The sequence below is a fragment of the Amphibalanus amphitrite genome, unplaced genomic scaffold (assembly GCF_019059575.1).
Source record: "Amphibalanus amphitrite isolate SeventyFive unplaced genomic scaffold, NRLGWU_Aamphi_draft 000892F_arrow, whole genome shotgun sequence".
Classification (NCBI taxonomy): domain Eukaryota; kingdom Metazoa; phylum Arthropoda; class Thecostraca; order Balanomorpha; family Balanidae; genus Amphibalanus; species Amphibalanus amphitrite.
In genome coordinates this window covers 24,939-41,940 of record NW_024882386.1, presented here as the reverse complement: position 1 = coordinate 41,940, position 17,002 = coordinate 24,939, and the positions used below count along the sequence as shown (strand labels likewise).

At 47.3% G+C, this 17,002-nt stretch overlaps 2 protein-coding genes across 2 annotated transcripts; both read left to right on the top strand.

The window, feature by feature from the left end:
- The first annotated feature begins 10 nt into the window (after nucleotides 1-10).
- Nucleotides 11-1,970, top strand: LOC122367723 (probable peroxisomal membrane protein PEX13). Its single transcript, XM_043341073.1, has 3 exons — nucleotides 11-45; nucleotides 506-558; nucleotides 1,267-1,970. The coding sequence occupies exons 1-3, from the start codon at nucleotides 37-39 to the stop codon at nucleotides 1,838-1,840; spliced, it is 636 nt and encodes a 211-aa protein (XP_043197008.1). The 5' UTR covers nucleotides 11-36; the 3' UTR covers nucleotides 1,841-1,970.
- Nucleotides 1,971-3,490: 1,520 nt separating this feature from the next.
- On the top strand, nucleotides 3,491-5,830 carry LOC122367727 (glycine-rich cell wall structural protein-like). Its single transcript, XM_043341079.1, has 3 exons — nucleotides 3,491-4,399; nucleotides 4,768-4,811; nucleotides 5,103-5,830. The coding sequence occupies exons 1-3, from the start codon at nucleotides 4,391-4,393 to the stop codon at nucleotides 5,611-5,613; spliced, it is 564 nt and encodes a 187-aa protein (XP_043197014.1). The 5' UTR covers nucleotides 3,491-4,390; the 3' UTR covers nucleotides 5,614-5,830.
- The last annotated feature ends 11,172 nt before the right edge of the window (nucleotides 5,831-17,002 follow it).

Below are 17,002 nucleotides of genomic sequence, written 5' to 3'. Positions count from 1 at the left end.
ATGCAGTTTTCGGTTGGTGTCACTTCAAACAGCAACATGAAGTCGGTAAGAATTGATTTATCGGTTTTTAAATATAACCTTATGTTCAATGATTACGAAATGCAAAATGTTCCAAAATTAATTACAAAATGATTTTGGTTATATTTAAATATAACCATTGAACATAAGGTTATATTTAAAAGCATATATATGTCATAATGCTGTTCATACAAGTACTTCGCCATTTACTTGATTTATCGGTGTAAATTTCTACATATGTTAAATGTTTTGCCCTACCGTATATCAAGCGATTTTTACATTTTTAATCAATGTAGATAAATGCATGCTGCTGCATTTTTTTATTTTGTTTATAGAAAATGTCGCGCTTTTTCACTAGCGTATGCTTTATAATTTAGATCATTATATTTTATTGTTTTATTGCCTCGCGTAAGCGCCTACTGTTCAAATATTTAGTCAGATGCTTTATCAGCGGATATATTTGACACAAATTTGTCGCATATTTCAGATCACGGCTGTTCTCGCTTTCGGCGCCATCGCCTTCACAACCATAAATTCTGCGTAAGTATTTATTGGTAACGCATATTTATCTGCTCAGCAAGTAAAAGAGGTTCCGACACTTTAATCGAAATTACTTGCATATGTGCCTTTGTTCCATCCCTGGGACACCACATTTCCAAATCAAAAGTATCATTGAATCGACGCAACCCCAGTTTAAAATGACACGCAAGGTAATAAAGTGCATTGTATGATTGTCGAAAGCATTAGTTGCGCTCTGTTAAAATCCACGCCTAAATCCTAATTGTTAATAGCAAATTGTGATGCATGTTTATTTGACCGCTATTTTGCCTGCTATACATACAACAAACACCATGGCATCTGCGATCTTTCCCGGATAATCTAGTACATATCACTTATGAGTTATGCATTGGTACAGTCCACAGCAGAAGTAATGTGTGGTTTCAGTCATGGGTATGTTCTGCTTCTGAAGCCTAGGAACGATCAGCCAGACTGCAACGAGACTTTAAATGTAGCTTACATGTATCCTCACCCTTGCAGCTACAACTTTATCGATTGACGACCGTCAATCTTCTTTTCAATTAGTCCGCATTTAAAAATCGTCGGTCAAAGCCATCCGTTGAGATTGGTAAAACCGCACATTACTTTAGCGGTGGGCTGTACGTATAATGGCAGATAATAGCGTAGCATGCGCCCTGCATTCTGTCTGAATCATCCCTAGAACCGGTGCTGAATGAAGCCCTTTTTCAGGAGCGGAACACTCAGCAAGGGAGAAGAAGATGACGACCGGCGTTACATTCGCGTCACCTCTATCAATGGAATTGACGGCTATGACAGCGGAGACTATGACAACGTCGGCTACGTGCACGGAGGTTATAACGACGTAGGCTACGGCCCTCTAGGCTATGGAAGCGGAGATTACGGAAAGGGAGGCTTCAACGACTTGGGTTACGCACCCGGAAGCTACGGTGGTGAAAAACACGGGGCCAAGGGGTCTTCCCTGAGCTACCCCGGCGGCTATGCACAAGACAGCTACGGGGCAGCGAGCCAAGGACATGTCACTCACTATACTGACGTCATCATCAAAAAGGAAGGCGACGAAGGCCACAAGGGCTTCTTCAAAGGGCTGAAGGCTGCCGGGAAGGACTTCCAAGAAGGTGTCAGCAACTTCGTGAGCAAGGGGAGGGAGCTGGTCGGACTTGATCACAAGTACGAGTTCGTGGGAGTGCTGCGCCCTAAAAACCGTGCTGGCTATGGACGTGGAGGTCACTCCAGTGGTATCGACGGAGCGCTCTTTGACCAAGACTTTGTGAGAGTGTACTAACGCCTCAGAAAGCTAACCGCATTCCTGGTGACAGGCACTGTCTCTCGATAAAGATGCCGTTCCGGCTGAACACCCGATATTTATGCGCGTTGTTTTCTAGTTATAAATAATTTGTTATGTAATTTACATGTTGGTTGTTGGAAGTGTGAGGATAAAATATATGCACCTACCGGTGATCCCGCAAGAAACTTTTTCGATACCCCAGGCTTGTGCTAACCTAACTTTGTTTGTTTTCGGTTGGAATAAAGTGGGTAAACACTTCGTCAAACGATACAAAGTGATATGACAATGGTCATACGATGTGTGGGAGTGATTAGTATTTTCAAAAGGCTTGAAATTAAATAGGGGCCTCCCGCATCAAGCGGTCAAATAATTTGCTGCTTTTAGCCGGGACGACAGCAACATAGGCCATTGATCAGGCAGCGTTGAATGGTGAGCGCCAGCCATTGATCTGGAGGGTTACACTACACACGATGACAGCGAGTCGTTAAGTGGGTGCTAATGGAATACAATGTGCCAAAGGACGCTGAGCAGACTGTTCGGCGCTGCTTGCTTTATTGGCGGATTTTAACTCCAGCGAACTTTTGTCTGAACTCATTTAAGGTACTGGCAATTGTCAAGCTATCTATCCTAGCCAAATTTTTGTTGGATAGAAAAATGAAAAAGAAAACAGCATTTATTAAATTATTTTCTCTCGTTCTTCCCCACCATCGCCACGTAACATCACCAGCATGCGCCCGATGCGCGTAGGCATTGCCCTCGGTGTCTGAGTAATGTGTGTCACCGGGTCAGTGGGCGCCGACCACCGACCGTGAGACAGCTCTGCACGGTCGTTGGTTGGGGTGAACGACCCGCCCTGCGAGCTGCTCCCGCGCTCCGCACCAATAGCGTCTCGAGTGTCTGTCGCCCGGGGGAGGGGAGGGGAGGGAGAGAGGGTAGGGGAGTGGCTGAGCGCCAACCACAGACGGCGTAGGAGCACTGATGAGGCCCCCGGCTCGCTGATTGGACGACGCGTAAATGATCACAGACTGAGATGGCGTTTTTATAGTATGTGCGATAACGACCGAGAATACATCAGCAGGGTAAATAAGAATTACGAACGGATAGAAATGTCGAGCGACTAGGAAAATCGTCCGGAATGCAGATTTGCCTGCCCCTGCGTTCCCAGTTGATACGGAGCGTGTAGGTAAGTAGCTACTGGTCTGTGATTTTGGGACGTGCGCATGGTCACCTTTGAATTGTCGCATAGAAGAAGCAAAGCGAAGATATAAGAAATTAAATGAACCTGCACCCTATTGACTTTCCACGAGCTCGTCCAAACTTACGACCAACAATGACCTTATGTTCGAAGCTCACTCCCAATTTTGGCCGCAAATAGGTATAGTTTAGCTGAATGTTTTCGTACATTTTAGCGTTCACCCATCAACTATCAAGTCTTTGGCCAGTTCCATTCCATGCTTCATAACGTTAAGGTATTGTGCGTTGTTAATGGCTGTTGAAATTATTGATGATGTCAGACTTATATCATGCAATAACAGGTTTCATAAAGCTACAATAAATAACCGGTTTTATACCACAAATATTTAGATTCCATCAAGACATGCTGCTTGCGATAATCAGCCGCCAGCCGTGAGACGCCCAGCGCTAATCGCTTCCCCGCATATAGATACAAGGGTTGAGCAACGTGGACTGGGATGTTTTTACATATTTTACGCATTCCAAGGGCTGCACACGAAATCGTAACCCATTGTAGAAAATAGAGGGATATAAGTTCGAATTATTGTCCGAAAAAAAAAAATCTTAAGAAAAATTTCACTCACAGTTGAGGTCAATGAAAGGCTTGGGTCTTTGTCCTGGGCATTTGACGACAATGTCCCCGTCTTCAAAACATTTTTTTTCTCTGTGGGTTGAAGTGTTACTTTATTTGATATGAGGCACCATCGCATGCAGATTCAATGGCATGTACATAAATATTGATAAATAAGAAAAGGTGTGTTTCTAGCGTTTTGTCCAAAGAAAATAAACACTGAATAGGGTATCCAATCAGTTCATGCATATCGTGATACACTAATAACGACAAATCGAGTGATTCATCATGTGCTACAGCGGTTACACTATGTTTAATAGTATAAAGCTAAAAACATTCAGGAACATAATAATTTGGTCAATAAAAGAGCTGACAGATCTGACACCTAGCCGCCTGTACTGAATGCATGGTCTGCTGTCGTGCAAACGGTGGCAGGGTGGCGAACGGTGCCGATTGCTCGATAAGGTGTCTCCGGTAGCTGTATCACATCTTTCCTGCCTTCGTTATCCGGTTTCGTATGAAAGTGGAAGTGACCTCGGTTGATTTTGAAAAGAGCGGCGCGTGTTTGCGTAACGGGCGTGACCGGGCGGTCGGGTGGCCTGGACCCGTCGGCGGATTGTGCAGACCCCGCGCGGCGCGCCGATTACTTCACACTGGACTGCAGTTACATTCGGCCGCGCCAGAACTTCACACAGTATTTAAGCACCGGACGCCGAGAGGAGGGCATCATTTTCTGCAGCAACATGAACTCGGTAACAGCTCCAGCTCCAGCTAGCTTTACTTTGCCAATTAAAAGACATTAGCTGTTTCACCTTTTGCTCATCTTCATTTCCTTCTTGTAATGCTGAATAATTCTTAAAAAAATATTAGAGTGCTTGCTTAATGAAAATGAAGACTCATGAAAGATCCAATTTTTCACAATTATATTGAATGAATGACAAAGCAAGACCATAAGTTCAAACTAGAAATTGTTCATCTATCATTTTTATCTCACCTCATTGAGTTTAATTAGCATTAATTTTAGCTAATGGCCCTTATTTGTCATAAATAACCAGCCCACCGAAGAGTCGTTGCCCTGTCGTGCCCATCTAACGCCATTTTGTTCTCTCGTTTATTGCAGTTTACGGTAGCTCTGTGCGTCTTCCTCGTCGCCCCGCAGCTGACGTAAGTAACAATACCGCCGATGTTTCCATGATCAAGTATTCAAATAGTTCAGAAAACAGTAAACCTTTTATGCAAAATAATTACTAAATACAGTCAATTATCATATTCTTTATTGCAGATTGCATGCTCATCACATAAAAAGAATCAAAAGAAACTTTGTTGATGATCAACTGAAACGCAATCGGATAAGCATAGAGCAAATACACGGTTCTTACACACTTCAGACAGAACCATTTCAACCGCTGATGATGCTTGCCTCCATCAACTGACCGAAATCTGTGATTCCTTCAGGCTGGCTACCTTCGGTGGCGGCGGCGGCGGCGGCCACAAGGGCAAGGGAGGCGGCGGCGGCGAGAAGTACGTCCGCGTCATCAGCACGTACGGAACCTACGGCAAGCACGGCGGCTACGGCGGCTACGGCCACGGAGGCGGCTACGCCCAGGGCTACGGCTACGGCCATGGTGGCGGAGGCCACGGCGGCTACGGCCTGAGCGGAGGCCACGGCGGATACGGCGTGAGCCACGGCGGCTATGGCCAGAAGGGCTACGGCCACGGACACTCTCACACTGTGGTGATTGAATCGCACAGCGGCGGCGGCGGCGGCGGCAAGGGCAAGGGCAAGGGTGGCCACAAGGGCAAGGGCGGCGGCGGCGGCGGCGGCGAGTACGAGTTCATCCCTGCGCAGTGGCTGTTCCCGAAGTACGTGCACCACTACGTGCCGGTCCCGGTCTACGGCGGCTACGGCGCCGGACACGGCGGATTCGCCGGACACGGTGGATATGGTGGCCATGGTGCCTACTAAGAAGTTGAGCTCCTGTCCACCCGAGAGTGCTAGAGTTATCAAAGAGAGTGCTACTGCGCGTCACCTAGTCAGTGAACGTTGTCTTGTTTCCGTCACGAGAGCAAATACTCGCGTGGTTTGTTTTGTTGGATATAATAAGACGCTTCAATAGTTATGTTTTGTTATGTTCAACCTATGCCACTGAATTACTTCAAATGCAATAAATAATGAAGTAAAATATGTATGTTTACCACATTCATTTGCTGCAGAGACGGCTCAAGCTCGTTTCTACATTTACACAAATCGAGTTTAAATGCGCAATAGGTACGCTACGTGCAAATCAACACGTCACCATTACACAAATCACTAAACAACTGTAGTGTGAACGTATTTACATGGCTTCCGAAGAACTGACACAACTGCATGAACAGCTACCGAAAAAAGGGATGAGCTTAAAGGGACTATCCCACCTTCTAAAATGTTGTTAAAACCAGTTAAATTGTGCCCGAGTTTATAGATTGGATGACCAGGAACACGGTTCTGGCATTTATTTTTCATTAAACATCTTAGGCTTCCCATATTCCAAACACAAACTTTCAAATATGTGACGTCACAGCCCAAAATTACATCCTTCCCCAGGCCACATTACTGTCATAAAGCTGATTCTTTTTACTCTGTAGGCACCACAGGAAAGTTCAGACCAAATTTTAAGCGATTTTTCAACGAACAAACCCATTTAAATCAGAATGACTAAACGAGGTGACGTCACACTAACGGTCGCTCCATGTTGAAGATAGGGCCTTGTACAAGGCCCATTTTCAAATGAAGGGAACGAATTTCTTCAACACCAAGAGGCCGCGGGGGTTGCAACCTAGATAGATAGTGGTTTCTGAACCACGCCGCAAACTTGGCTATCTCAACTCAAACCCCATCCCCATGTTAAAGGTGGGATAGTCCCTTTATACTCAGCTCTGTTAGTCCAACCACGACTATCAGCAACGACAATAGATACGTGAAGAATCATTGACCTTTTCCTCGAAAATGTAAAAACAATGCCAAAAGTATTGTGTCATTTTGTTGGTTTGACGAAGGCTTGTAGCCGAAAGCTCACCGTATTCAATATCAATATAACTTTTGGCATTGTTTTTACATTTTCGAGGAAAATGTCAATGATTCTTCACGTATCTATTCTCGCTATGTTCCTCGCTCAAGCACTTCACACCATTAATATCAGCAACGGCCTCTTGCACTGAGGAGGGTTCGGATGGACCTTTTAATTTTTTATCAACAGCTCCTTTAAAATGCGGTTAATTGCAACCAAAACCTTCGACCTTCGACCTGTAAACTTTTTCCCAAGAGCATGTTAGGCAGCATTGCGATACGACGTACGTACATACGGCTTATCAGTGCCCATTATTTATGCCTGCATTTCCAAACTGTTGGTGGCGAGAAACTTGCCAACTTGCGAAACAGCATTTGTACTAAAGATTATGGCGTATGTCAAGGTCATTTGTCAGGCATGAGGTCAAGGTCACTGCTCTTTGATGAAGTCAATTGACTGTAAGCCCGCGCTGAGCGCCGCTGTTTTTGGCACACCCATTTATGCATCTCTTCTACACAGTTGTGAAAATTTCAGACCTAGGTCGCCCAAGATCAGGTCACCAAGTCACTTCAAGTGACCTTACCACAAACAAAGTTAGAATGCTCGCTATATAACCACACTGAATGATCGCTTCGAAACTTTAAACGATCGTTAAGAGTAACAGTATGCATGGAATGCATATCTCAGAATATCGATATCGGTGACCTAAAGTGAGGTCAATTTTCCGACCTATCCATTATAACTCATGGGATAAAAAAACTTTAAAGGGACCCTCCCACCTTCAAAAAAGTTTATGAATTGGCATGAACGTGATGTTGCTCGGTTCAGAAAGAGCGAAAACGAATATCTACCAAATTTCACCGAAAAATATTCACCGGTTTTCAAGATATTATACTTTTACTTTTGTTTACTTTTTTGGGATCTCCGCTGTTTCTAGCGACTTTATTTTAGAAGTGCGGCGTTTGCGGCAGATGTTGCGCGCAAATAGCATATACCACCGCGTGCTACAAAACGTTTTGGTCAAACATTTAAAAATCGTTAGATATCTGCGCTGACGTCACACATTCAGAGGGGTATTCCTAAGCATTAGCCCCTCTGAATCAAAATGCTGCAATTTTGAAATTCAATATTTCCGATTTAAGGCATTTCTCGATGTTGTGAGTGCCGAAACCGGTAATTGTGAGCCAGGGACCCCATTTTGGCTATCTCAACTCAAATCTAACGTTAAGGTGGGAGGGTCCCTTTAATGGTGAGGTCACGTGACCGACTTGACCTCATGTGACGTTTAGGAAAAATCTGAGATACAAGTTGTGAGACCTCTGGACGATGCTACGTCCTGTAAGTTTCATTTCCCCGTGAAAGTTCCTCTGGTACTGATGGGGTTGCGAAGTTGCGATATTTGAGGACCGTGCAAAGCAGAGTTGTGCTCGACTAAAAAAAATTTGCCGACTCGACTCATCATTCAACTTCAGAAGGTCCTGACTCAACTCTGACTCAAACAAGGAGCTGATTTTTTCCTTGACTCGACTCATGACTCAAGCGGCTCAATGAAAATATGTGTTGACTCAAACTTGACTCAATTTTTTTTGTTGAGCCAAGTGTGTTGACTCAAAATTGACTCAGATAAAAAAGTCGTTGAGCGGGGGGGGGGGGGGTGAAGAAAAAAAATCCGGCAGCAGGGCCAGGCCTAAGTTGTTAAGCGGGGGGAGAATGAAAAGCTTATATATTGTTTCTAGAAAGATGAGTCAGCTGACTCATGTTCCTAAATGTTTTTGACTCAACTCAATGTCAAAAGTTATTTTACTGACTCAACTCTGACTCAACTCAACACCTTAATATTTTTGTCTGACTCAACCCTGACTCAACTCAACAGCTCAACATTTTATCCGACTCGACTCAAACCTGACTCATCTGAGTCAGAGTTGAGTCAAATCTCTGACTCGACTCATGAGTCAAGCACAACCCTGGTGCAAAGGTTCACTTATGACGCCATAGGTCAGTGACCTGACTTGACCTGAAATGCGGTTGGTGTCACAAGATCTGGCTTGAATCAAAGCTCAGGTATGCTAAGTTTCAGCTCTCTCTATCGTCGGCGTGTTCCCCAGCTATCGCGAAAATTCCTATGGAGGGGGGGGGGGCTATCCCTATGGAGGGTCAGGGTCAAGGTCATCCTAGGTCATCTAAAAAAAAATGCGTTTCAGGCAAGCTGAATTTTCTTTTCGTGAAGTTTCTTTGACTGCATTTTTGGTAAAAGCATCTCAGTTCATGATCTCATGTAATAGGGACACACAAACCGATCGGTGCACACATCAGTATAGGTAGGTACACACAGACACACAAAGACATACATAATACAGAGGGGGGAGTTCTGCTCGCCGTAGTGCGGGTACTAACCGTTGTGGCCTGCCCGGCACCAGCGCCGCCACCCAGGTCTACACTTCGAGTAGCGGATCACCAGCTCAGGCACCATCTCACCAAAAGAAAACCTGCTTTCCCTCGGAACTTTTCTCGGTTTTCATCGAGCTCTACTAGTGATTCGGCCCCAGCTCTAGCCACCCAACGGCTGCCGGCATTCCGAAATCTTCCCGAGCCCCAGGGACGACGGACCGCGCTCCCGCGCCGCGCGCAGAGCCCCACGGACGCCAGCCGGCGGCCGTGTCGCCTCACCCTCCCCACCAGCTGAGAGCCCCGCCGGCCCGCGAGGGTGGGGAGCGGCCGCTGGCGCTGCCCGCGTCCCACGGCGCGCCGCCGGCAGCCCAGGCCCCGCCCACCAGCGTCTCCTCGCGCCCCAAGCCGGCCCGCAGCGGCGGACGCCGTCCACAACGCCGCGGCGCCCGCGGTGGCCGCGGCAGGGGCAGGAGCCGACCGGAAACAACAGGAAACCACCATCGGAATCTTCGTATCGGAAGCTTGAATATTCGCCTCGAGACTCGCCGCTGCGCGAGGGTGGCGCTAGTGTAGTAAGAGGGATAGCGAACCCGGCGCGCATGAGACATTCAGGCTTGTATACGCTTTGTGTGCGGCGCGCAAGATAGGAACATTGGTTTTTTAGGGTGATTAAGGAGGTTTGAGTGGGACTTTACAGCATTTTGATCATTATTTTAAAAGTATTGATATTCGCGCTTTTGTAAGGCAGAATAGCCACCGCTCACATCAACACACAGCGAGGACAAGAATCAATCAAGAGTCAAGGTTTATTTTTGATTCTAGAAGAAGACGGCGAGGTCTATGTTGATGTTGTAGCCCACATCTTTTTTTAAATTACATGTTCTTTTGCATCAGTCTGGTTTCACTTGGGCCAATCTTGTCGGTCTGCTTGATGTTTCTCATATCTTGGTTTATATAGATTGGAATTTGGATGTTTCTGCCTTCTTGATGTGGTGGCTTAACGAATTCCATTTATTTACCTGGTCTATTCGTGAGAAAAAACTTTCCCTCGTCAACGTCTAGTGGTGGGGCTTGTACAATTTGAGTTAATCTCACTCTGTTCGGTTTTGTACGATAAATAGTTGGTTGAGGTCACACTCATGGAGCTGATGGAGGATTTTGTGAGTCTCGTCTCCCCGTTGTCTTCTCTCTTCTAGGGGTGGTAAGCTTAAGCCGACTCAGCCGTTCTGGATACTTTAACCCTTGCATTCCCACAATTCTTCTGGTAGCTGCTCTTTGAACTGCTTCACTCTTCTTGATATTATATTTCTTATTAGAGGACCATACTTGGGGGCAAAATTCAACATGAATTGTGAGGGCGAACAAATGTTTTGTATGCTAGGCTAAACAATGCCGGACTCAGCTTTTCAAATGTTCTCCTTACCAGTTACCATGCCCCAGCTGGCATATGGTCGTTGAGTGCATATGTAATTTAACCCTCGTCCGTATTGGTGTTTTTCCAGCCGCGAACGTATTATAAGGGGGTCCGTTTGACCCCCCTTGCCGTTTCGCCCCTGATCGAGCTAGAGCTTCGTGGAAAAATAGTGTGTTGCCTGTGACGAGAGGAAGCCGATGATACCCTACTTTAACCCGCGCCCTGCTGGGGGGGGGGGTTTGAACACCCCCCCTTGTGGTTTTTCGCGAATATCTCAAAAACGGCGGCGCGGAGCGCCGCCGTTTTTGGTACACCTTATCATACATCAATTCTACACATGTTGTGAAAATTTCAGACCAAGGTCATTCAAGGTCAGGTCACCAGGTCACTTGAAGTGACCTCACCTCATACAAAGTTTCAATGTCTGTCATAGCTACACCGAGTGACCGATCGCTTTGAAACTTTCAGCGATTGCTAACAGCAATAGCATGTACAAAATGTATATCTCAGAATTTTGATATCGATGACCTAAGGTCAGGTCAATTTTGCGACCTCCCATTATAAGTCAATGGGAGAAAATTGAAATGGGCCTCTTTTGGACGAAAGACATTATGAACACCCCAAAAACTGAATTACAAGTGGTTTAGACACACTGAGCATGAAAATGGTGTCCGTGACCCCTGTTTATGCCCCGAGGTCATCTTAGGTCACGAATGGTATCTAACAGTTTTTCGCAAATAACTTTTGATAGAGGCATGGTAGAGCGATGAAAACGCCTTAGATGTGTTCAGCTCGACGATACGGATCGACTGATATGCAACATGACCCTTTCCGGTCAGGTCATGACCTTGACCTGAGGTCAAATTTTCAAGTTGACCTTTCAAGGTCAAGTTATAGTTCATTCGATGCGTCTTGACGAGAGGAACACGATGCCGGTAAAAGTAAGCTCGTACAAGGCTTGGGTCAAAAGTTATTGCAGAAAAACTGTTTCCGAAAAAATCGGCTATTTTTGCAGTTTTTGCCCCCTGCAGGCAAAACCGTTGAAGTTAGGTCAAATCTGAGAGAATTACTCAGAAAGGGCGTTAATAGGGCTATCGAATGCGCTTTTCCGTGGCGCTGTAGCTCTACTGGTTCCCGAGTTATGCGTTGACTTCTTGGAAATTGTCGACATTCGACCTGGAAATCGGCGAAATTTTGCCTTCAATGACCTCTGGTGACCTGACCTTTGACTTGACCAAAAAATTGACCGAAGTGATTTCCTCATTATTTTTGACGCTCTTTCGAACGCCGCCTTCCGCGTATCGCTACGTGGCCCAGGAGCCGAGTTAGAAGGGGGGGTGTTCAAACACCCCCCCTTCTAACTGTTCTAAAGGGGTTAAAAATTCTAAAGGGGGTGTTCAAACTCCCCTCCCCCCAGCAGGGCGTGGAAATCCAGGACCCCCAGCCGGGCGCGGGTTGGGTCCTAGGTCATCGGTTGACCTTCCAGGTCAGGTCAATGACCCAATAGTCGGGAAAATTGGGATCCGTTTGAACGTTGTAAGGGGTAGCTGCTAGCAAGATTCCTTTACTACTCAATGGGGCTCCAGTGGTTTTTTTTGGGTGCTGATCACGAATATCATGTTAGTTTTGATTACAGTGATGCCTGCATGCATTTAGGCCAGGTCGGGTCAGTTCAGGTCAGGACAACCAGTAGAAGTCCTGCCGAGTATTTGTAGTAGGTGTCAACCGCCTCTGGCATCTTCGTTACATGCTACGAAGGCACCAAAACTACTTCGTAAATGTTCATATGGTTGCTAAATTCGAATTCAGCTCCAAAAACTAGCCTAGAAATATGCAAAACTTGAAAGTGAATCGAGGTCATCAAAGGTCAGTGACCTGACCTGACCTTCAGGTGACCTTGTCATCCACCCTAATGCATGGGACCAACATCATATCACATGTCTGAACACTTGAAACCACGAAAAGACTGCAAACGCGCAGCTAATGCGAGCCGACATATACGCCGAATCGCGATTCCCGTCAAACATGGTTTCGAAAAGTAGGTCACAGGTCAATGGTCATTTGGGTCAGGGTCATGAAATTTTCAGGGTAGGTGTTAAATTGACTAAAGCGAGGGCACTGAAAGTTTCGTCGCGATCGACCGCTTTTTGCGCGAGTATTTCGCAGAAAACTGAGGGGGGGGGGGTCCGTTCGACCCCTCTCCCCTACGGGGGGAGGTCGAACGGACCCCTTAACACCCTAACGGGCGAAGGTTGATACGTTTGTTGAATCTAGCGAGGAGTCAACAATAACACCTCGGTCTCTTTGTTCGTTGGTGTTCTCCAGCTTAGTACCACCAAGCGTGAAGATGGGCCTACTATCGGACATCATTTGCTTGGCAGGTACCTATTCGAAGAGTCTGACACTTTGAGGCATTATGGACCATATCATATCTGCTATGTAAACTTCGTAATCAACCCCTTACAGCCTTAAGTTCCCACACTCCTCCCCTCCACCGTACTCCCGCCGTGTAACTGCGTGCGCGTCGCCGCTCGGCATCACTCTTCCTCCTATGCAAATTCCTGCCACCAGATGTCACCCACTTCGCTGTCTCGAGGCGAATTCAAAGCCTTAAGCCTAAACTATTGGACCTGACCTATGAACTCCGCCAAAACAATTACGATGTCGTACTACTGTCGGAGACCTGGCTACGCCCTTCTACGCCAAACAGACTTTTAGTGCTCCCAGGCTACTCCCTCAGCCGCACAGATCGACCTGATGGCCGCGGGTACGGCGGCGTCGCGATCGTAACAAAATCGGATATCACGTCAGTGCCCATCAAGTTCCCAAGTTTTGAGCGCGGCTGCAGCCAGCTCGAGTCAAAGTGGGCGCTGCTCAAGCTCGACAAAGGTCGTCAAATCATCGTATGTTCTTTATATCGTCCCCCTCGCCACTCCGAAACCGCTTTAAGTGCCGATTTCGCCGACCTTGAAAATCAGTTACAAAGAGTGCTTATCGATCACCCTAGGACCCCGCTCGTCATCTGCGGTGATATAAACTGTGACCTGCTGAAGAAAGAACCCAACTTTCGTGCACGACAGCATCTCAGCAGCTTCCTATCGGACTACTCCCTAGACCAGCTAGTAACAACTTCGACTTTCACTTCCGGTTCGCTCCTAGACGTGTGTATGGTGAACAAAGTGGACCTCTTCTCTAACATCCGTGTTGAGTTTTGTCATTTTAGTCCGCATAAATTTATTAGCGTAGATGTCAATGTCCCCAAACTGCGTCCGAAGCCTACAATCATCTCAGCTCGTTCGCTCAACCGCGTTGATGTCACTGCCCTTAACTCTGATCTGGAGCTTGTCGACTGGGAGCCTGTGTTTACCGCCGCGACTGTTAGTGATCAGTGGGATGCATTCGTGTCCAATTTTTTGCCTATTATCGACGACCACGCCCCACTCAGGCGTATTACCATTCGGAACCCCACAGTGCCCCCGGCCTCTGCTGTCACACGGAACCTTATGTCCCAGCGCCGCGCCTCGCTACGACTGTCCGGTCGTCAGTCGACAGCTTACAAGGAGCTGAATCGCTCTGTTCGGGCCGCGCTGCGTCGCGACCGGCGAGAGGAGCTACAGAGAAATATCAGCGAGCGGGGTCCCAATAAGGTCTGGCAGTCTATCAGGACAGTTGTAGCAGGGAAAAAGGACGGTCCTAGTGTGCAGCCTAATTTACCCGCCGATGAACTGAATTCATTTTTCGTCTCTGTCGGACCTCGCATCGCTGCGGAGGTCCGGTCTCTTAACACCGCTACCGATCTGAACGTTCGCCTCCCCCGGGTCGGTGCATGCCGTTTTCAGCTCCGCGCGGTCACTCTCGGCGAACTCGGTCACACTATCTTTGGCATGCGCAACTCAGGCGCCAGTGGGACTGATGGCATTTGCATCCGAATGTTAAAGTCCGGCTTTTCAGCTATCGGTCACATCATACTTTACATTATCAATACGTGTATTACCAACTCCGATATCCCCGATTCCTGGAAACATTCCACAGTCCACCCCATCTTCAAATCAGGCAGCCCCTCGGATCCCACCAACTTTCGACCAATCTCATTAGTCCCCGTGATTATGAAGGTTGTAGAACGCCTCGTACATCAACAGCTTTACCACTACCTCTCAAATAACTATCTCCTTGCCTCCTCGCAGCATGGTTTTCGCCCCCGACACTCCACAGAGACCGCTCTGCTGTCCGTCACAGACCAGATCCTTGCAGCCTCTGATAGGGGAGAACTTTCACTGCTGTGTCTCCTTGACTTAAGCAAATGCTTTGATGTCATCGACCACGAACTTTTACTTCAAAAACTGGCCATGCACGGGATCGAGACCTCTTGGTTTTCTGCTTTTCTCACGGGACACACCCAGAGCGTGTCCCTATCTAACGGCGCCGGAGGTAGAGTACTGTCTCGGCCGCTTCCAAATAATATGGGTGTCTTCCAAGGATCTGCCCTGGGACCGTTACTCTTCACCATATTTTCGAACAACCTCTCGCTATACGCAGGTGACGCCACCGTTTTCCAATATGCGGACGACACCCAGGTTCTAGTGAGCGGCCGTGCCGACGACCTCAGATCGCTTATCTCTCGCATGGAAGCTTCACTCGCATCAATCAGTGACTGGTTCTGCCTCCACGCCCTCAAGCTAAACGCAAACAAAACACAACTCATGGTTTTTGGCAGCAGACAAAATTTACGGAAGGTACCCGACTTCAGCGTCTCTCTTCGTGACTCTGTGTTGCAGCCAAGCGAGCAGGTGGGGAATCTGGGTGTTGTCTTTGACAGCGCCCTGTCCTGGGAAGCACATGTGTCCGAGCTTAGTCGTCGGTGTACTGGCTTGTTGATCGGACTGTCTCACGCACGAAATTGTCTCCCTGACGGTGTCATTAAAGTTCTCGTGACATCTCTGGTCATATCACGAATCAACTACTGCCTCACTGTGTACGGTAACGGGACTCAGAAAAATTTTGACCGACTCCAGAAAATTTTGAACTTTGCCGCTAGAGTGATCTTCGGACGGCGTAAGTTTGACCACGTCTCGGACCTGCGCGACAGACTTGGCTGGCTATCACCAAAAGCCATGTCAGATTACCTGACACTCACGATCGCGCAAAAGGTGATAAAGCATGAAGAGCCCGAGAACCTCGCTGCACTGTTCGTCCCTAATCAAAATTTTCGAGACAGGCACACACGGCAGGATCATCTACTTCATCTTCCCCGACCGAGGCTTGAAACCGGAAAACGGCGTTTTGAGTACCGCGCCGCGGCGCTGTTAAATAGCCTCCCACCCCAGGTAGTGCAGCTGCCACCTGCCAGCTTCGCCCGGTCTGCCAGGGCCGCGCTGATTAACAAATCCCCGCTACGCCGCTGACGAGTCTGTTAAGTAGTAGACAAGGCATGCCGCCAATAGGTGGACGATCTGTTTGTGCTTATGTATATATATCGTTTATCTTATGTACATATGTAGATGATTATTGTCGCGACCCCCATCGATGGATGACTGTCGTCTAGTGCTGAGTGTTCTTCCCCCTGCCCGCATGATTGTTACCCATTATACTCGGATCTAAGCCGTAATCGCCACGCCATATGTGGAAGGCTTTTGGTGTCAATACATACATACAATACATACATACAATACACATATCATTGACCTTGACCTAACTTGACCTGAAATGACCACAGCCAGCAAAAATTTAGTCGGATAGCCTGTTACAAAGAGCTGTTCTAGCTGGCTTGACACCAATACGGCAGCGTCATCGGTACATGATGGGCACCGCACGTGATATTCCAAGGGTGACCCCAAACAGCAACATTTTTAAGAGTGACCTGACCTGGAAGGGCAATGACTGTCACAATGAGGTAAAATTGGGTACCATTGGATTCGTCTCATACCAAAGAATCTGTTGGTCTTTCCGCAAAGCTCTATCTCCAGCAGGAACGAAATGGCGCGAGGGGTGGCAGCCTCCCTCCCCCAAGTGCGTTCTAGGATGGGAAAATGGCATGTGCGGGTGAGGGTTAACCCGCGCCGGGCCGGGGGGGGGTGTTTGAACACCCCCCTTGCGGTTTTTCGCAGATATCTCAAAAACGGCGGCGCGGAGCGCCGCCGTTTTTGGCACACCTGTTCGTGCATCTTTTCCACACATGATGTGAAAATTTCAGACCCAGGTCACCTTAGATCAGGTCACCAGGTCACGCCAAGTGACCTCACCTCAGAAAAAATAAGAATGCTCGTCATAGCTACACCGACTGAACGATTGCCTTGAAACTTTCAGCGATTGATTAGAGCAACACTATCTATAAAATGTATATCTCGGAATTTTGATATCGGTGACCTAAGGTCAGGTCAATTTTGCGGCCTCTCCATTATAAGTCAATGGGAGAAAATTGAAAAGCGTCTGTTATGCACGAACGCTATTCTAGACACTCTCAAACATCGAGATGTAGGTAAAATAGACACACTGAACCAGAAAATGGC